We start from the raw sequence: 21,004 nt of genomic DNA, 5'->3' as shown, positions 1-21,004 counted from the left end.
ATGGCACTGGTCCCCCCCCCCTTGTAAGGGGCGGGTGGGAGTTACGCGCTCCATGGCACTGATTCCTCCTCCCCCCCCCCTTGTAAGGAGCGGGTGGGAGTAACGCCCTCCATGACCCTGATCCCCCCCCCCCCCCTTGTAAGGGGCGGATGGGAGTTACGCGCTCCATGGCACTGATTCCTCCCCTCCCCCCCCCCCCCCCTTGTAAGGGGCGGATGGGAGTAACGCGCACCATGGCACTGATCCCCCCCCCTTGTAAGGGGCGGATGGGAGTAACGCGCACCATGGCACTGATTCCCCCCCCCCCCCCCCCCCCCCCCCCCCCTTGTAAGGGGCGGATGGGACTTACGCGCTCCATGGCACTGAGTCCTCCCTCCGTCGAGTCGCGCCCCTGCGTGGCTCGTCCGGCGCGGATCCCATGTGAACGGGTCGTGGTCATGGAGCCGGACCTGGGCAGCTCCTGGTCCGGGCCCGGGTCGGCCAACGCGAGCCGGAGCGGGGCGGCGGGACTCGTGGTGTCCGGGCGGACGCGGCTGCTCCTGGAGATCCTCATGGTGCTGATGTGTCTGGGCGCCGTGACAGGTACAGGACTACCTGAAGACATTGTCTTTCTTTATTATGAAACATCGCACGTGCAACATACTTTAGTATCTCTGTATACAGGCCTGCAGACGCTCGCGTGTTCCTCCCCGCACTGATCTTTAGGATTTGACTGGAAAGAAGAATTCAACTTGGTCACTCAAATGTTTGCATCTTGTGTCTGATGTCGGGAGCTCCTTGGTGAACTGGTCCAAGCACGCCTCATAAATCATCAGCCTAATAATTCATTAATAGACACGTAGACATAGTTTCACGTTGGGAGAATCACAGCCTGAAGATTATAATCGTTGGTGATGGAGACACAGATTGTGTCTCCACATTATCTGTTATACACTTACATGTATTTATCTAAATCTACAATGATCGTAAACAAAGTGAAGGCAACATAGCTGAGGATAATCAAACTGAGGCATTTAAGTTCAAATCTCAATTAAGTGCCAAAAAAGGATTATTACCAGAACCACAACAGAGTGTGAAGGCCAGGTGATTATGATCACCGAAGAAACATGATTATGATGGTTCATGTACAACTACAGCACGTGCACATGTGCATTTGACAGAGTCAAACTGTGGATGTTTCTGGGAAATCATCTTAAATTGTGTTAAACTTTTTTTCCAATTAAAACTGATTTTAATTTAATTGTCCCGAAATAACCATAATTGGAAGTTTATACCATACATAAAATGATGTGCTAATTGCCATTTAGGTCACTACCTACCACTTAGTTAATGATCGCTTTGTTGACCTGACACCTGTTGATCATAGGCCCTATTTACATTTTTTTTTACAGCCATAGAAGTTATTTTTCTTCTACATCTTGGTTGAAGTCATTAATAGTTATAAACCATAAACTGCTATTGTTTTATCTTTTTAATTGATTGCAAAAAGCCACGCCCCCTGGTGCTACACCCCTTGACATCAGGAGCTCTCAGACAGTCATCTGGAAGAGAGCTGGGACTCACCACCATTCATCTCTGTTGTACTTTTTAGGAGGCAGAAACACCAGAGTTCAATACCTGACATTTAAATCCATAATTATCAGCATTTCATTTTGGATGAACAGACGCTGCACAGCATAGTCAGATTTATATTCTTGAGAATATAATCTTGGGACTTGTCAATTAGGGTCATAGGGTCAACATTATGTTGTTTGGTATAGTGTCAATATATGTATATATGTTTATATATGTATATATGTTTATATTTATATATATATTTTTTAATTCTTGTTTCTTTGCTATTCAGAACAAAAACAGATGAAAAACAGATTGTCCACAATTTCAGTTATGAAATCACAGGTTTTTTTCTCTGCAGATATTGTCTCTACTGCTGTTTTTACAAAAAAACACAACCTGTCTGACCTCTGTGTCATTGTGTGTGGGTGTGTTTGTGTTTCGTTGTATAGGTAATATTCTTGTCATTGTGATTGTTGCCGCGACCAAGACGTTCCACTCTGTGACCTCGGTGCTGATCATGAACCTGGCCATTAGCGACCTCCTGGTGGGCGTCGGAGTCATGCCTTTCGTCGCTCTGTCCATCATGAACCGCGGATGGGTGGACTGCGCTGTACGTCAACTCTGTCCAGTTCTGTAACACACTGTAGGCCTGTCACATCACAGCATCAATATGACCTGTAGGACCTGAGGCTGACCTCTTGTGTCACAACATCGATTTTCCTTTGACCAATGAGTTGTGTTGAAGTTGTCCTCTCTCCTGTCTGATAGGACCTCTGTTTGTACGTGGGTTACACCGCCTCTGTGTATTGCACAGCCTCCGTACTGACACTGGCTGCGATCGCTCTCGACCGCTACCTCTCCATCATAGACTGCCTGCGCTACAGCTCCCGCTGCACCCTGTGGAGGACCTGCGCTGTGGTCCTGTGGATCTGGCTGCAGGCTCTGGCCACCAGTTGCCCCCCCCTGCTGGGCTGGAGCTCCGTCAGTTATGTGGTCCCCATGTACAGCTGTGCCGTCAACTGGGCCAGCAGTCCCAGCTACACGGCTTTGATGGCCTCCCTCTCCTACTTAGTACCCGCGGCGGTCATCCTCTTCTGCTACGTGAACATCGTCAAGGTGGCGCGCAGCCACGCAAGGAGGATTCATACGCTGGAGGACTCTGTCCAGCGCAGCAGGGATCCCAGCTCTGCCTTCACTCCTGATGATTCACCCCAGCATCACTGTGGGAAACTCCACAGCCCCTCCAGACTGATCTATCATGTGAGTGGACAGTTTGTACCTGACGTCGACAGAGAAGTGGGAAACAATGTCTGCCCCTCTCTCCCTTATTCAGCTGCGGAGCTGAGTAACCCTTTATCCAGACGTTTGGTCTCCTTGCTGGCTCAGAGCACCTCCCAGCCTTCCCCGCAGAACTCCCAGCAGCACCATAACCACCACGGAGTGGTGCGTCTCTTCCTGGTCATTTCAGCCTTCTTCTTCTGCTGGACACCTTATATAGGCGTGGCCCTTGTTCAGGCCACCGAGACGGCAATCTCAGGCCAATCCAGCCTCGTCCCACCCTTCGCCGTTACCTTCTCCTACTGGCTGGTGTTGCTGAACTCTGACATCAACCCCCTTCTGTACGCTCTGCTTAGCAAGCGTTTCCAGGGCGCTCTTCAGGGACTTCGGCAGAAAATAAGAGCGCGCCTGGGGAGCGTGGTGGGCAGGGCAGCGGAGGTCAGGGCCGAGGGAGACGATGGCAGGAGCAGTGACCCCTGCACTCTGAACACCACCCACTCTGGTCCACCCTCTGGCTCCGAGAGTTCAACCTGTGACATGTCTAAGTGTTGCCCCTCCATTTTTAATGCTGGCATTGACTTCAGACATCTTTCCGAGGAGCATCTATGCAGAGTGTGTCAAACTGAAAACACTCCCTCATCCTCAGACACTGATGGCGACAGGAGGGTGGACAGCTTGCAGGTTCCTGCCCGGCCACAGGGGGGCAGTCGACTACCTTTCTCTGCTCTGACCAGGGAGCGTCAGGCCACTTTCCTCTACGGCCAGATAACAGTGAGAGTAGAGCACGATGTTTGTTAACTACACTTCCGTTCATGCTGTCACAGGGGAAAATGCCAGACTAGGAAAATATTGTTATTTCAATTACTGATGAGACTATTATTTTCTTAATGAAATTATTAAAATGTTGCCCCATGGAATGAAAAAAAGAAAGAAAAACAAAACGAAAAGTTTGTGCTTTTCATTTCCAGTCCAACATTTTAAACCAGGACAATGCTCACATTTGAATAGCTGCAATCAGTCAAATGTTTGGTATTTCTGATTAAGAGAATATTAAATGATCAACTAATAGAGATAATTGTTTTCATAATTGAAAGATAAAATAATATTTTTTACCTGATCAATTAATTTCTTTTTCAATAAAATGTTGTTGAATACTGAAAAATGCCCATCACAGTTTGCCAGAGCTGGACATGGTCTATTCAAATGTCTTCAAAACCCCAGAATATTAAATTCAAGACAAAAAAAAAGCAACAAATCCTCACATTTGACAAAATGGGACTAGGTGCCTTTTGCTTGAAATGTGACAAAAATGATTACAAGACTATCGTAATATCTGCAGATTAATGTGACATTGATCAACCGATCAACAAATCATTTCAGCTTGACTGACATCGCTACGTTTTTTTTTCAGCTTGTCAGGTTCCTGGTGGCCGTTTACAGCGATCAGTAATGGCAAAGCACAGGACTACAACATAGAGATGGCAACAAAGCTGGAGAGGGGAATGTATTGAAAAGAATATTTTATATAGTACATGTCATTACACTTGAAGACACCCAACAGAAGATCCAATAAACCCATCATGTATTCACGCTCTAAATACTTCTTCCTCAAATGTGATAATAATATGTTGCATCTTATTGTAAAAAAATCTTCATTCCTTACAAAGGTTTACATTTATGTCTAGCAATAATTCCAGAGGAATACAATATTATTATTTATTGTCATAGAGAATGACAATGGGAAACAGTGCTAATGTACTCTATTGCAAAACAAAGAAAAGGCAGTGAAGTGGACTTGTCAGCCGTTTCCGCTCATACAGTATGTGCATGCTCGTCCTGCAGCTGTTTCTCAAGGTTAGTTGGGAACCGTTTATGCAAAAATGTTTTAAAAAAAGTCTGGGGTTCAAATGCGCCAAAGAGTTGGTTCAAAAAAGATGCAACGCGTTCAGATGATCATGACAAGAAGGTAAGTATTAAAGAGTCTCTCTGCAGCAGTCTGTTGTGGCACTGTTAAAACAAAAATATAAATATAAAACAAAAGATCAGATAGCACGTAGCGAGCGTGTGTGGTCGAGGGATGTTCATACATTCACAACAAGGCAGAGTTTGTCCACCAGTGCTCCCAGGTTGTTCGTCTCACGCTGTTGCGGTTGCCTGGTGAAATGCGATAAATGAAAACAGATGCTGTGAGAGCTGGACGGATGTGAGCCAATTCTTATTTTGTATGTGTATGTGTGTGTGTGTGTGTGTGTCAACACACCTCTCTCCAAGATCCACAGCGAGAGAGTGACTTTTCGTCCACCCTCTGTTCTTTTCTCCAGAAGTGAAACAATTTTACTGAGGGATGTCGCAAATTAGTTCATGTGCATGTTGGTCTAGAAGGTTTCATGTGACCGGAATTCAAAGAGAGGCTCAGTGACACAGTAGCTATGTCTGATGATGAGTTATTAAAGGGGTAGTTCCAAGTATTCATGTCTTGTCATGAGCTGTTAGTGCTTTTAGTCCATCCAAAGATTTGGATACCTGAAGCATTGATTGTGAACGTTTTTTCCGTTATTTGAATGACAGCAGCATGTAAATACATGTATCGCCTGCATTGCCAAGATAGTTCCATAGTGTTTGCTGCCAAGTGTCTAGGACAAGAGAAAATGTCAGGCAAATGCTTCAAAGATGGACTGACGGCACAAACGAAGCTCGACCATCTCATGCACCGAAAACATATGCAATGGAGATTCTGGTTTTGGATCTCGCGTGACAAAACTGTGAGCCTGAGCGACGGGTGTCAGCATTGACAGGGGCGGGAGTTTAGCTTCAGGAAAGCACAGAACCACAGGCGGCCAATCAGTGCGGTCAAATAGGACCAGATCCTCTTCTCCTGGACGAACAGGGCGAGGCGTCGTGAAAAAGCGTCTTCAGCTCCGATTGATCCTCAGAGGTCCGGACAGGTCCCTTCACACCACATGAGCCCATCGGGTCCACAGCTCTGGGACACCAAAAGGTGTGAATCACAGCTATGTACAGTGCGTGAAAGGCAGGTATTTGTCATCGGGTTTTTTTACACCTGAGGGACGCCACGGGCGGGGCCTCCCTTTTGTTTTCAGGCATTCAGCATTTTCAGGCATTTTTCTTTGGATCTTAAAATGTGTGTAAAATGTCTGTATGTTAGAGCCAGCAAGTCCACAAGGTGTTCCAAGGCCTTCCCCCCCAAAATATATTCGTCCTCAGGCAAGTTGGCAAGTTTTCCCAGGCGCAAGGGTGTAGTGAGCCGATGGAATGATTAAGAGGTACAGAGAAATAAAAACACGACTCAGTCCTAATCCGATGTTACACCTGCTTACTCTTCATGCACCAACTCGGATAACTTTGGACGCCAAAATGAATGATATGCAATGTATGCTTCTCCCATCTTGCCTCTTGGCTAAATGGTGACTGATTAGAGGTCAGTCCAAAATGTTTTCTTTTCTCCCATAGAGCTGTGTGAAAGCAAAGGGGCGGGCCAACTGTCTCGACATCAACACAGGCAGGCGGTGGCGTGTCAACCTCCGCTTGCTTCTGCGTGTGCGTTCGCATTGCAATATTTCACGGAGTCAATGTGCAAATGTGGAGGTCCTGGCTCTCCCTCGCCAGTTGAGCCCCGTCGCGGCGCCCGCCTCCACGCCGCCCTCTGCCGGCTCGTCCCGTTTGCGCAGCTTGGTGCTGAGCTGGATGATGCACTGGTCCCAGTCCTCCGGTAGCAGCAGCATGAGGAAGCCCAGGCAGATGATGAACACGGCAATGAGGCGCACGGTGTTGAAATTGATTTCACATGTGTAGAGGTCCACCACTGTGAAAGTAAGAGGATGCACGAGTGTGAGCATTTGTAGGAATGTGTAAATATTGTATTTAACAAATGTATCGATAACGATTAACGTATCCATTATCCTTTGAATATACAATGAATGAAATCTTTTGGAGGGATTCTGGTGCCATCAAATATGAAATCGTGACTGGATGTGCAAAGTTAGGTCCAAGCGGGAACGACAAGAGACTTACTGGCATTAACAGGAACACTCAGGACGATGCCAAGGGAGATTAATGTCGGGTATGTTATCGCAATGCCAAAGTTCACCAGGACGTTGAAAGCTGTGAGAACAAACAGGATCAGAAGCAGTTACAAAATGATATTCATGGGTAATCGTTTCAGTATCAAGTGTATGCTACGTATGACATCTTTCCATACCAAAAAGCAGGCCTGCCACCCCACAGAGGTAGGCCCAGGGGAGGTTCTCCGGCGAGCCAATGTACTCCACGCGTGTGAAATACAGGATGACCGGCACGAAGCTGATGAAGACAAAGTTGGCGCTTCCGACGATGCTCAGAAAGAGCGCGGCCTCTCCAAATTTGGCGCTGCCCAGGACCATCTTGAAGAGCACCTGACGACGGAGGAGGACAGGAATGACGAATGCACAAAAACCTGCGCCCTGGAGGAGCACAGTAGGCACTGCAGAGGTCGCACCTGCAAACTAATAATAATAATACCGCCATGTCCCTGGCACAGGGGGCTGCTGCCGTCTGTTGATCACATTAGGCAGCACAGACAGCAGGACAGGGGAGACGAGAGGCCCCGTGTAAATATAGCTACTTATCCCGTAGCCTCCCTGATCAGGACACGTACACATCACCTGCTCCGTCTTTCAGTTCATAATCTCCTTCTGTCATTCGCCACCTAGTTACATAAGCACAGGGGAGCTACAGTCCCAAGACTATACATACATTTGTGAGCTATTTCTAGTTTAATTTGTAGGACTGCAAATTTAAAGTGTCACTACAAGTGTGATTGATGGATCACTATCTTAGCTCTAATAATCTTTTTCTTTTTCTTTTTTAGATAACTAATTGATCAAATGCAAACAAACACCTTGTAGAGCGCTGACATCGAAGCAGAGGCCACCACCAACGTTATGCCGATGACTGAGTGGCTGTGGAATCCGTCGGCGTAGGTCATCATCACGATGCCCGCTATGGCCAAGATAGCAGCTACTATCTGTGGAGGGAGAGAGAGAGAGAGAGAGAACAGGAGTGAGCGACGGATGGACGACATGCCGCTCACAGTGTGCTGATAAAGACGCTCGAGACGTTGCTGCTGTGCGGGGGACTCAGCAGGCACACACGGCCTCCACTTTGTTATTCGCTGCAGAAATCACAAGCTTCGCAGGAGAAAGGGGCCTGTAATGGTGTAATTAGTGGGTTTGGTTTTGTAGTCAGCAGACTGCTCATTTGGTGTTCACGTTGTCTCGCATGCGGGCGAACGCGAGCACGCGAGCGGGATCCGTTCTCAGATTCACTCACAGCGCGAGTGCTGCCAACACACAGGACGGGCCGCTTCGACAGTGTTGGCCTGATTGTCTCACATTGATTTCCGTTGCACTGCCATCATGTTTACAAACCAAATACCCCCCTGGACCCATTATCCCCCCCCCCCCCCCCACACACACACACCCACCCACCCCCATCTCTCTTGTCACACCCACCCCGCGCCCTGCCCGTGAGATTATCACAGCCTCACAGCGGCATCAAACCATCTGTTTCATCGTGGAGTCCTTCAATGGCGCCTCTTTACTGCATACGTGTGTGTTTGAGTGCATGTGGTCGTAGCTGCGCATGCAACAGTGAAGACTAGTGTTGGGGACGGGGCGCAGTCCGGCTGAGCGGATGAGCATCTGCGTTAAGGTGGTGTCAGGAAGACAAATGAGTCGTGTGGGGGTTTTTTTGCTTGGCTAAAGTCCCTTGGGTACCTTTTGGCGAAATGGCTCTTTCTGCACTGCGGGCTGCCCGTCAGTCACAGCTACGCCTCTCATGTCCAGTGCAGGGGTAGAAATGCTTACGGGGTCAGCGACCCTGCATGTGTCGGCGTTTCGGTATCTCGGGGGGGGGGGCATCACAACACCTGCACGTTGAGTAACTTATGTGATTGTTAGTGTTACGGCAGCATCATGTACATGTGGATGATAAATCCAAACATGTCACACGTTGACCAAATGGCTCTTCGCTTCATTTGATGACCTTGACCCTAACACGTGCGGCCCATTCTGCCTTTTGCTGATGCTGAGCAAACTGAGCCAATGACACGGAGCCATTTCTTTACACACGGCATTACCCAAACAACCATCGTCCCCGTTAATGAATTAGCTTCGCTCATCTTCCCCGGCTCTCTCTCTCCTCCTTCACTTTCATTACAAACTTGTCCAAGATCCCCTGCATTGCTGCAGACATCCAAACACTGCAATCCCCACTACCAAGCCAGAGAGGGAGAGAGAGAAAGAGGGAGGGAGGCTGTGTGTATGTGTGGGTTAGGGAGTACGAGAGGGAGGGAAGCAGGATTGTTACAGCATTTGCCTGTCGCTGAGGCCTTTCATCGCAGATAATGGGGGTGGGGAGCAGGGGCATGCACGAGGGAGAAAAAAAAAGGGGGGATTCTGCAGGGTGGCTGCAGATATGAAATTCTCAATTCACACACTGAACCCGTACTCTTCTCCCCGCTTCTCCCTGCCCAACCGAAAAACTCAGGGGCACACACACACACACACACACACACACACACACCGAGAGCTGCATTTGAATGACACAGTGATCATTGGGGGGGACATCACGCTGTCACAGTCTACGTGCTGTCTACTCGACTGCGCTGTGTGTGTGTGTGTGTGTGTGTGTGTGTGTGTGTGTGTGTGGGTGGGTGTGTAGCTCAATCATTCAACTGCCACTTATTATTTACATTCCTTTTGGTGTCATGTACACACAACAAATTCCTGCACAATAGAGGTGATGCGTAGACACAGGGACAGAGTTCAAAAACACCACTTGACCAGAAGAGTCTTCGTTTCCGTTTTTTTTTTATTTTTTTTTTTTTTTTTTGGTTTTTTTTTTATTTTTTTTTATTTTTTTTTTATTTTTTTTTTTTTTTTTTTACACATTTCTTTTTTTTTTTTTTTTTTTCATTAACATATTTTTTTCGTGTTGTATCACTAGTTTTTATTTTTTTTTTTTTCATTTTTTCCACTTTTGTATTTTATTTTTTTTTTTTTTTTTGAATTCAAAAGATTTTATTTAAAAATTTTCAAGATACTTTTTTTTTTTTTTTTATTTTCAGAAGCAATATTTTTTTTCCTTTTTATTTTTTTTGATGGAATGTTTCCCATTTTTTTTTTTTAGAGCAGGAAGACGAAGGCCCCTTGTTAAATGCCTTGTTACTTGAGTAAGTTCCGATTTTTTTTTTTTTTAAAGGCCTTGTTTTGGAAGTTTGGTGTTTATTTTTTTTTTTCCAAAGGAGGCCACCTAGGTTTTTTTTTTTGGAAGGGGGTCCCTTCAGACTTGTGAAAAACACCTTGGGGTCAGCCCTCGTTTTAAAGAAAACGCAGCATTTTTTTTCAGAAACAGAACGCAGTTTACTATTTTCACAGATGAAAAATGAGTTTTAACTATTTTAAGAAGAACCATTTATTTTATGGATTATTTTTAAAATTTATATTTCAATATTATGGATATTTTTTTTTTTTGTCATGAGCTTGTTTCTGTTTTGTAAGTTAATTCTAACAGTACATTTTACATTTTTTTTTTGTTTTCAGTTTTTTTTTTTGTTTTTCATTTTTTTTTTTATTTTTTATTTTTACTTTATTTTTTTTTTCCGACGGAATTCCACATTTTTTTTTTTTAATATTAACTTTTTCAACTTTTTTTTTAAAAAAAATTAATTTTTTTTTTTTTTTTAGTTTTTTTTTGTTTTTGAAAATGGAGAAGGAAATTTTTTATTATTTTTATTATTTTTTATTTTTTTTATAATTTTTTTTTTAACAGTTTTTTAAAGTATGTTTTATCAGTTTTTTTTTACGATAAAGAATCATAAAGTCAAAAAGTATTCATGGACATTGTCAGGGACCAAACAGTGAGGCCTATAAGAGTGGTCAACAAAATATTACAAAAGGCGTTAACTGAACAAGTGTGATGTAACATTTATTCTGGTTTGGCCAATCCAAATAATACACAAGGGGAACCAGATGGACACCAACTACAATTAAATACAAAGCAAAACTAACTAAACCCAAATAACCCCCGTGACATGGCAGCATATGGTTCAGCCCACTCAGCTGCTTGCATCATATAAGTGTCCTCGGCCCTCGGCCACGCCCTGTGTGGAACCAGGAAGAGACCTCCCATGCTCACAGTAACTCAGAGACAAAGAATCAACGGGTTAATATAACAAATATGACAAATAATATGACAAATATTACAAAGAAATGAAGTGCAATTTTAATCAATTGAGCGTGGCTGCCTGCAAATGGAATTGAACTGCGTGGCAAACTAAGGAGATGAAAAATGTATGAAAACAACGACTTGGGCAGCAAAATAGTCAGGTGAGTGTTTGAGCGCATGACCGTGTGTGGCCGTGGTCGCACAGACATGTTTAAAAGCAAAAAATCCCAACAACTAGGGGTCGGCGATTAACAGCCTTGTGACCTCAACTCAGAGCTTTATGTATGACCCTCAACAATATACTACGCATGATTTTCTGTGGACATGTTCATTAAATTCTGTCTCTGGGCTGGAATGTGATGTTCAGTCCAGACACACAAGAAGTTGCACACAAACTGCAGGTTTGCATACGTTTGAAAATGACCTGATCTAAAGTCCATTATCCCGACTGTCAGCGCGTCACCCCCCTTTAATTTTACGAGCGGAACCAAACCTGTGAAAGCACGTATCGGCGTCAAGACACTCGCTGGTGATCCTGCACGCTGTTAATATGTTGTGAAATGTCCTCCCCAGGGTTTTATGTGGTGCTTAGGTGATGCCAAGAAATATTTATTCTACTCCTAAACCGCCCGACTTCCTCTTCCCCTGATTCAAAATGTAGCATTATTGAATTTCTTTTGAGACACTGGCATTCTGACTGCCACTGTGTACAGTGCTCTTGAGTTACACCGTTTCCCCTGAAAGCTTTTGAGGCCGTGAAAGTGATGCAGCACAGCAGCAATAATTGGAAAGTGGCAGGTTGCTGAATGCTGAGGAGCAGCAGTGTTTTTGAATCGGCCCTAGAGGCCCGATTCTGCACTAACATTACACTTCTCATGCTAATTCAGTGACAACCGCATTAAAGTCTGTCACCACTTAATTTACCGACACCGGACACGCCAGGTACGGCCGGTGAGGTTTCTTCATTGTGGTCTGAGATGCGATCAGTATCGAAGATGAACTTTAAAGGCACTGCATTCAAAATATTACAGTAAATATTTCAGAATAGAAATCAGGTTTTTGTTCTATCTGGCACTGAGCAACTACAAATCAGCAATAGAACTGATGACAGTATTTCATGACTGTGTTTTGATCGTCTTTTTGCGATACCTATAGTGCATTTTATGTTTTTTATCTATTTAGTTTTCGACCACATCTTGTGGTCGTCTTTTTGTACTCAACTGCCCATTCTCCAAAGTGAAAAGAGGCAATTCAAAGTCAAGGGGAAAAAAGCTTGTAAATATAATAATTTGATATTGTAATTATTTCACAAACCGTTGTTTCCATGGTCAAGAATGAAATGCACGGCTCGGATCCAACAAAACTAAATTGGTGCTGTTCATTTGATAAACATACAACCATCCTTGCTTTTACCCTGATAACTGCATTTTGACATTTATGATATCCAGTAAACAAAAACTATCAGACCTTCTAAAACTACAGGAAAGAAAAGCATCGACTTCCCAAACTGAATACAGAGCAAGCAACATGTAGACTTGATTTCATGAGGTAATTTATTTTTCACTTTCCTTCAATCGGTACAATCTGTCAGGTAAATCTCAACTCAGCACAGAAGTAAAGATGATGATGAGTAGATGCAGATAAAAAAAAAGACGGCCTGCCTCTTACAGTGAACATCCTCATATTCTTCATGAGAGGAGCCAGCTGTTACCAGAGTCAGATCTCGTCTTCCACTGCTTTATGTCAAGAGACAGGACAGCTATTACAAATGTCAACTCTTGGACTCGTATTTCTTTTTGCACTGTCCGAAATTCACCAGCAGGTGCAATTTGAATAAACACGAAGGAAATAAAGCCTTTGGTATTCGGGGCACGTCGGCCCCCGGCGCAGCGGAGGAAGCTCCCGCGTCCTTGCATAAGCCCTCAAAGAGTAAGAATGACATCACAGAGGTGCACCTGAACGGTGGAGTCGATCCCACAGCTCACCCAGCCGCCTCCCCGCCGTCCTTATTTTTTTTTTTTTTGATCACGGTACTAAAGTATCTTAGCAGGTAGCAGAGGTTAGAATTTCTGTTTAAAGACCACGATTAACAAAGTGTTTCAACTGTGAAATCACCTCTGACGCTCTGAAGACATTCTCTCTGTGTGCTGCTGCAGCATAACTGAAGATGGCACGGGAACCTGATATTAACAATTGACATGAGCGGAGGGTTATTTTGAAAATTGAACATTAGGGAGTGACTGTGCATAACTAAGTAGCAAACATGAAAGGTAAACAACTCTCATGAAGCGAGATCATCCACAAGCCTAAATCCTGAGAACGCTGCTGATCTAACTATTTAGTAGTTGGCGAAAGTGCACGTTCCTTCATACAGAAAGATGGTGGTCTCAGAATTCTTTACACAATCTCAGAAATATACAGTGACCCTGAAGGGAAAACACGATTGATTTGCCATTGTGTTTTCCCCATTTGTTGTAATATTGTAATATTGACCTCACTATGTACAGTGCCTTGATGTATGTAGTGATATGGCGCTATACAAATTAAATTGAATTAAATTGCTGCTGAACATTACTTTTATCATCTATGGTGTTAAAGTGCGTGTATGTAAGAATACATTGCTGACGAGTTCTGACATTTATAGTTGATATTTTGTCTCTTATTTTGACTTCACATCATGATGAAGGAGCAGAGAAACACACATGCCAACGCTGCATAAGATCCCTACTAAAATCCTGAGCCCCCTATGAAACGAATCCTTGCGAAAATCAACCGTTATCCATACGACCGTAACACCCTTTTCACCTTCTTTGTCTCCACTCCAGCCTGCCTTCTCACCTGAATCTCTGCCGGGGCGTCTGCCTCTCCGGACTCTTGCACAGGTGGCCGATGTAATAGAGGGGGAAGAAGAGGCAGTTCCAGGACGTGGCGAACCAGGTGAGGGTGAAGGGGGCGTCAAACTGCTTCAAGGCCAGCTTGGCCAGCTGGGTGGAGCCTGCCCAGGACGAGCACACGCACATCACCATGGCGACTCCCCACAGGGCCTTCCGCACCTGCACAGCTGTAACTCTGATGCAGCAGTGCAGCCTCCGTCTGTTGGCGCCGACCTCTGCTCCCGCCGCACCCCCGGCCGACTGTGCGTCCGTGGTGCCCACCACGCTCTCTCTGGCGCGCTCTTCTCCTACAGACGGACACACACACACACACACACACACACACACACACACACACACACACGTCAGACGGCCTGCTTAACACTGAGCACTTGCTGGTTTTACTCACTTTCAAATTTCAATACGATTTTAAAATCAATTCAAAACTCTGTCGTTTATATTTGTACTTGTTATCAAACTTCAGTCGGATTGTAAAGTCTTTTGTCGTTGCAAGTGACTTCAGGCCACCCCACGTCTTTATCCGGTTAAAAATAGCTGCTTTCTCAGTTGAATTGAACTTGAGGGGAATCAATCAGACATCCGAGTTAAAAATATGGTGATCGAGTGTGACAGGCGGCAGCCAAACAGAGGACGAAAGAGGACAGATCTGATATCCAATCCAAGTCCTCCTCTCCACCTCATGAGTTACAATGCCCTGTGTGTGTGTGTGTGTGTGTGTGTGTGTGTGTGTGTGTGTGTGTGTGTGTGTGTGTGTGTGTGTGTGTGTGTGTGTGTGTGTGTGTGTGTGTGTGTGTGTGTGTGTGTGTGTGTGTGTGTGTGTGTGTGTGTGTGTGTGTGTGTGTGTGTGTGTGTGTGTGTGTGTGTGTGTGTCCAAGCGTACAAAGGCACTTATAACAACACCTACAGCTTACTACTGCTCATGTCAAAGCCTGACAGCCTCCACACTTCTTCAGCAATGTGCCGACTGAAGCAAAGTGTTGCGAAGCGTTTATTTTTTTTCTGTTCCAATCACACCCACTCTGTGCTTCTCAAAACTTACCAAGGTCATTTATGTTCCCACAAGTCACTGAGATTACATATGGCTACACCGTTTATTGTGTCCTCTTATGGCCCTTATAACTGTGTGTATGAAAGTATAAAAAGTGAATAAGCTCAAACACAACTATGTGGAAATTAATTTAGCCAGATTTTGTATCCATTCAGGCAGGTTATCTGGCTTCCATCTCCAACTGACATTGTGTATATAGTGAAATATCAGCAATCCTTTGCTAAGACTAACCATAACCACGTATCGCCAGCAAGACCCTAATAAATGGGTCACTTCACATTCATCACCGAGCAGAGACTCAGCAGACAGTAGGACAAGTTCTGAAGTGTGTATCAGTGATTGATCTGTTTACCCTGTTGAATGTTTAAATATGACACAGCATCGCCACAACTTTACAGTCGGAGAAGTGAGAGGACAAGGCATAAATAACAATAACCCGATCGCAGCGCCAGCAGCTGTAGAGTATGCACCATAAGTCTTCTAGTAGCTTTTCTGCCTTCCAGCAAGTTAAAACTGAGGGATCTCCCTAATGGTGTTTTCCAGAGGTAATGATGTGCCGCAGGGAGCCTTTTGCCGATTCCTCTGCACCGAACACTGCTGACTGGAATGCAGAACTCACTTCAAAAGGGCCTCGGTGAGACACCGTGAAAATGATTATTGTAGAGCGTCAACAGGGACACTGAACTCTCTTGTGATATTTGGCTGTCCCGTGTCACTCCCTTTGCAATGAAGCGCCGGCGACACACTCTGCCATTATGTTAATGTCATCTGCGTAATAAAAAGGACACCTATGTGTCTAATTTAAGCGGCTTGCCGCATATATTACTAAAGTGCATTTTTTACAAGAGAGCATCCATCACAACCCAATGAGGCGACTCATTCTTCCCGGCAGAGGTGCGTTTGACCTTGCCAGGTGGCCTCATCATATCGCAGATTAACTTTCCTGATGACGATCGCCTCTGATGCTAATGTCCCGGCATCCCCGGGCCGCCTACTGAATACACAAGAGATTATTGCTGTTTGCCTAGAACAAAAGTGAAAAGGGAAAATGCAATGCAGTAAAATATAATTATACTGTACAATGCTCCCCACTGCTGCAGAAGCACTTGACAGCGCTGAGGCAAATTTGGTCGCTATGAAAGATGACTCGAGATCATTGTCTGTTATTGCGTTGAAATGATGAATCGGCGAAGACCAAAAAACAGAGCGCGGACACGCACATGGGCGTCTATCAAAATCTTGGGGCACAAGGGTGAGAGTTAAGTTTCTCTATTCTGAGCTCAAAGCCTCTTTGTTCCATTGTGAAGGTCATCCCTTGTTTACGCTGCCCGGCTTTTGTCCTTCCTGGGCCTCCGTCCCACGTCCCGTGGCCCTGGCCACAGCGCCGTACTGCAGCACAGTTTAATCTTCCAAACGCAGTGATGGGCCAAGCCAATCAGCCCCCAGCGAGGCACTGGGCGCCCAGCAAAGCATTTCCCAGCCCTTCGCACACGTGAACGCCGGCGAAGCACGACGACCGCATCAGCACTATAACTGTCACGCAGCCCCGCGCTCGTCACTGGAGCTCTCTTGGGATGGATGGAATCAATGCATATTCATTTGTCACCCACCGATTTGATTATTTAAAGACAACAAACCCCTCTCACAAGTGGCTTGACTGTGACTAATGACAGTGTGTCAACCTCGACTGCCAGTGGTGAACAATACACCCAGAGAGAGTCTCCTTCTGTGACCGCTGAACGACGAACTGGAGGCTCTTCACCTTATCGGCTTGTCATCAAATGTCAACTGTCAAGGTCGAACCTGCGAGACTGCGGTACACAGGCAAGTAGCCCTGCAGTGCAAAACATATGGTCTCGTTTAGTGTTATTTCTCTTGAATAATACCTCCTAATTAATCTCAGCCTTTTTGCACACTAAAGGGGATTTGCGTTATGTTTGCTCGCAGAATCCTGTATTAGCAGAAGATGGTAAATTTAACACCAGATGAAAATAGCTCCATTCATTCAACCCCATTTCTATTTGTCCAAATGGACTCAGATGAACCCAACAGGCATCTGTGAAATCACTGGAGACGGGGAGAGGGAGCGCTTGGCATCCCTGCAGCATCGGCTTTGGATCCACTCTGACAGCTGTGCACGGCTTCTTCCTTGTCGCCTCCTCGAGTGTATTCATCCCACCCACTCAGCTGAGTTAAGGCAGAGTGACGCCGTGCGACTCGACGTGCACAGGTAAAGGTGGTCTCAGGAGAAGAGCCTGTTTGGGGTGACACCTCTCTAACTGTGTGGAATTAATCTGTGGCTTCATCGGCCTCTTTACCACTAAAAGCACAGTGAATCAATATAAATCGCATGTGGTTTGCCTCTACAGTTCTAGTACGCTGAGCATCTCATTGGCCGAGTATTGGACGCATGTCCTATACTCCCAGCAAGGGTCGAAGCACTCGGATTGGTGTTGAGATTTATCTGGCCATTATCAAGCCAGTTTTCCAGTTCTCCCTCCGCCTCGACACACGCCTCCCTGCCTCCCGACCGGGCCCGTTCCCTGTTCCCGCTCTCCTCCCTCCCCCTGAAGACTCTGCACTGCAGATCTCTCCTGCTGATAGCTGCAAATCCCCAACGTGCCGGCAGGGGCCTGCCTGACTGCCTGTTCTCACACTTCACAGAACCCGGCCACGGCACGCAGACTCCCGTTACGTGCCACCGCCCACGCCGGGGCCGGAGCAAAGATCCTCGCGGGCGGCCGTGGCGATAGCACCAGGACCAGGACGGCCGCACAGCTGTCGGCAGAGCCTCACCGGGACCTAAACTAAGTGGGAGAGACTGAGGGAAGAGAGAGGTTTGTCTCCGTGGGAGTGACGGTGAACTGCAGCGCTGTGCCTCAGTGGTTCAACAGGGTAAACAGATCAATCACTGATACACACTTCAGAACTTGTCCTACTGTCTGCTGAGTCTCTGCTCGGTGATGAATGTGAAGTGACTTGTGCCACTTACATTTTCTGTCACGCTCATAATGAAAACATCACACAAAACATCTTTTTTTTTTTTGCTTTGCACACAGATTTTGAGGGAACTGAGCCTCTAATTTAAGATTTGTGATATAATATCGTAGATTTAAAAACAAGCGAACAAAAACCAAATCTTTATTTGGCTTTAAAATAGTTTTGGGCTGTCACACGGCATCAATCACTCAATATCTTGATGAAAATACATCCTTCACTCACATATTGACATATCTGCGTTGACATTTCTGACATGCAAGTCAAAGGTGGCGTCTTTAAAAGATATAAGTCGCAAAATAAGACACTTTCTGGGGATTTGTTGGGAACTATAAGCTGCAGATGTCACATTGCAGAAAGGACGGCAGTTCTGTCACGGCAGACGGACACTCGGCAGTCGCTGCCTTTGTAATCTCTGCGTCCGACAGAGTCTTTGATACTCGGCTGTGACGGCGTGGTCGGGCCAAGCTGCCAGTCAGAGGCCCCTTCAACGCAGCGGAGCAGGCTCATCTGACAGGCCACTCGATAACACCACACCCTGCCGCGTCGACCAGCCGATAGGTGGGACGACGTGGGCCGAGGGGACAGAGGCCCAGGAGGGCAGACAAGGGCGGGACAGCTGTTACTGATCCTGCTCTCCCTAATTCCCTGCCTGTGTTTTTCTCCTTCAGGCTCGAAGGACGGCGGAGCAAGTTCCTCGCCGAGGAGCAAACTTGTTGTTTGTCACTGCCCTGACCTGGCCCAGCTGGTCGCCGCGGCCCCGCCCCTGCATGTCTCTCTGGTTAGTGACACGAACGGAACGCAGTGCGCAAGCAAGCGTGTGTGTGTGCGTGTGTGTGTGCGTGTGCGTGTGCGTGTGCGTGCGCGTGCGCGTGCGCGTGCGTGTGCGTGTGCGTGTGCGTGTGTGTGTGTGTGTGTGTGTGTTAGAGCAGAGCGAATTCCTGCACTAATATTTGTCTCTGGGTGCACTGTCCATCAGTACATTCCCTTAGTCTTGAGGTTCCCTTTTTCTCTCTCTCTCTCTCTCTCTCTCTCTCTCAGTCAGTCCCTTCCAACAGTACATACATCATGAATGACCTGCAGTTTAACGGTCTGGCTGGAGTCCCAGTTCTTTCTGCGACAAATCAATATTTGAAAGATTGGCGGCGGTGTCCCTGAAGTAATGGATCAGGAGCCGCACCGCAGGTGCACCCTCCGAGCGTCTGTCCCAGAACAGAGGTTTTTTTCTCCCTCCCAGCACCCCGGGGCCACTCCATCAGGCATAAACCTGACATACGACTCCACTGTTCTCAGATACATCTGAACTACACGACTGCTGTAGAACGCCTCTTAAGAGTTTGATGTTTAGTTATAGTTTGATTTAGAAAGGGCTGGTCACACTCACAGTTAATGCTGTAAGGGCACGGTGGAAATATTGTGTTATTTCAGCCTTGCAATAATTAGCCTGCGCTGCACAACACAACTGTACCGTCTTGTCTGCGGGCCACATTGGCCATTCGGAGAGGACTGGTTGCCCTTCCAAAGCAGAAAGCTTTCGGATAAACACCCAGAAATTGGGATTATCGTTTAGCTTCATTTTCAGAAGAAGATTTTACTCAAACATGAAACACTGCTACACTAGTACAGAAGGCTTTTTCCTAAATCAAATACAAATAAGATATGCACCAAAGAAAACGCTAAATTACCTTATGCAATGCACCAAATCAGCTCTTAACTTCATCCGGCTATTCAATAAAACTGTATTTATTACAATGGGTTAGATATAAAAGCCCCGTCATTATTCATTCTACCGTCATAAAGTGAGAAAGGTCTGTTTCACTGGCTTTTAAAAATCATTTAGACAGGAGAAGCCTCACTCTTAGTGGTCTGACTACCTTCAAAGTCAACTCCAATCACAGCCGAGGGATGAAAGGAACCTTTTAACGGAGCGTGAAAAAAGAAAAAGGAGAACTCCAGAATCAACAGCGTCACTGCGTCTGTTGCTCAGGGTTGAGCCAAAAACACCAACCTCTCGCCTTCAGCTGGTACAAAAACCCAGCTGCTCAACTATTAATAAATACCACACATGATCCGGCTATTCGATAAAACCGTATATGATCATATCAGCCATGTTTGAGCGCCTGATCACTGGTTCCACTCAGTTTTAGACTGGATGGGAGATTTTGCTCATCACCTTTACAGCACTTTGCGGTTTCGTTCCCAGTTTTACGGCCGAGTTGTTGCTCCCACATGAGCCAGGGCGCAGCCTCAGAAGCTCGGCCGGGGTTCTGCTGGTCCCGGCTCAACACTGGAAAGGTGACCAGGCTCTTTCAGTCGCCTGATTTTATGTATGAACCCCGATTCGAGCACGTACGTCACTCTGTCACTTGTGTTTTGAAAAAAAGTTTTGCAGTACAAAAGGAAGTTTATTATCATCTTTATGAAAAAATGTACTTGTGCTGTATGTCTGACCGTTGTTGTTGAAGGTGTAAGCACGTCGCCTGAATGTGCATTTTCATACAAATAAGACAAATGCAGCCAAATTAATTTTCCTTACAGCAATATTCACACAAGAAGGTAATGTACACTCGCCTTTCGCGCATTTATGAAAACATAGACAGAATAAAGCAAACTGTTTTTCTGTCCATAATAAAACGACCTGTTGCCTGAACCTGTTTGATTTGAAAAACAACATTTGTCACCCGACTGGGGTCAAAAAACCTAAAGACTCAATAATATGTTAAATGAGTGACCTAAGCTCTACCTCTGCGCCTGGACAGATATAATCGATGGTCAGTTTCATGGAGGCCTGGGGAAAAGGTCCAGTGTAGTACTATTGTAGCAGCTGGTGAAATATGACCAGGTTCCCCCGGGGACGGATGAACACTGATTGACTTCTTCTTTTTTTTTTGTAAACGCCTGTTCTGTTCAATAGGAAATTACATAGGATCAAGTAGACTTTTGTGAACTGTGATGAACCTGCCTCTGACGGCACAGGACCAACACAGGCATTCCCCAAAGACAT

At 45.8% G+C, this 21,004-nt stretch overlaps 2 protein-coding genes and 1 long non-coding RNA gene across 4 annotated transcripts in view; 2 read left to right on the top strand and 1 right to left on the bottom strand.

Moving 5' to 3' along the window:
- Window positions 1-333: 333 nt before the first annotated feature.
- On the top strand, window positions 334-4,145 carry LOC118284137 (5-hydroxytryptamine receptor 1D). Of its 2 annotated transcripts, none has more exons than XM_035606805.2 (3): window positions 334-582; window positions 2,007-2,167; window positions 2,326-4,145. In XM_035606805.2, exons 1-3 carry the CDS (start codon window positions 339-341, stop codon window positions 3,631-3,633), a joined length of 1,713 nt encoding a protein of 570 aa, XP_035462698.1. In that variant the 5' UTR covers window positions 334-338; the 3' UTR covers window positions 3,634-4,145. The 2 variants fall into 2 exon arrangements, with proteins under 2 accessions (XP_035462698.1, XP_035462699.2); XM_035606806.2 differs by having other exon boundaries at window positions 500-582; window positions 2,045-2,167.
- A 117-nt stretch (window positions 4,146-4,262) lies between these two features.
- Window positions 4,263-21,004, bottom strand: part of slc35f3b (solute carrier family 35 member F3b) — a 44,873-nt gene continuing 28,131 nt past the window's right edge. Inside the window, exons 3-10 of the mRNA XM_047335320.1 lie at window positions 13,900-14,242; window positions 10,183-10,235; window positions 8,942-8,953; window positions 8,314-8,327; window positions 7,733-7,954; window positions 7,055-7,247; window positions 6,868-6,957; window positions 4,263-6,658 (exon numbers count right to left, since the gene is read on the bottom strand). Coding sequence (XP_047191276.1) covers window positions 6,423-6,658; window positions 6,868-6,957; window positions 7,055-7,247; window positions 7,733-7,954; window positions 8,314-8,327; window positions 8,942-8,953; window positions 10,183-10,235; window positions 13,900-14,242 — 1,163 coding nt within the window. The 3' untranslated portion in view covers window positions 4,263-6,422. The remainder of the gene's footprint in view (window positions 6,659-6,867; window positions 6,958-7,054; window positions 7,248-7,732; window positions 7,955-8,313; window positions 8,328-8,941; window positions 8,954-10,182; window positions 10,236-13,899; window positions 14,243-21,004) is intronic.
- LOC118284139 overlaps window positions 11,017-21,004 on the top strand; it is a 29,252-nt gene continuing 19,264 nt past the window's right edge. The window contains exons 1-4 of the long non-coding RNA XR_004784758.2: window positions 11,017-11,222; window positions 13,887-13,998; window positions 17,668-17,898; window positions 18,672-18,781. This is a non-coding gene — a long non-coding RNA (uncharacterized LOC118284139). The remainder of the gene's footprint in view (window positions 11,223-13,886; window positions 13,999-17,667; window positions 17,899-18,671; window positions 18,782-21,004) is intronic.

The sequence above is a fragment of the Scophthalmus maximus genome, chromosome 10 (assembly GCF_022379125.1).
Source record: "Scophthalmus maximus strain ysfricsl-2021 chromosome 10, ASM2237912v1, whole genome shotgun sequence".
NCBI lineage: Eukaryota > Metazoa > Chordata > Actinopteri > Pleuronectiformes > Scophthalmidae > Scophthalmus > Scophthalmus maximus.
This window is presented reverse-complemented; position numbering and strand designations above follow the sequence as displayed.

Excerpts from the sequence above, each read along its gene's own strand:
- LOC118284137 (XM_035606805.2), top strand. The coding sequence starts at position 339 with ATGGGACTTACGCGCTCCATGGCACTGAGTCCTCCCTCCGTCGAGTCG. Across the intron at positions 583-2,006 it reads GTGTCTGGGCGCCGTGACAG|GTAATATTCTTGTCATTGTG; the intron begins GTACAGGACTAC and ends TTCGTTGTATAG. Across the intron at positions 2,168-2,325 it reads GCGGATGGGTGGACTGCGCT|GACCTCTGTTTGTACGTGGG; the intron begins GTACGTCAACTC and ends CCTGTCTGATAG.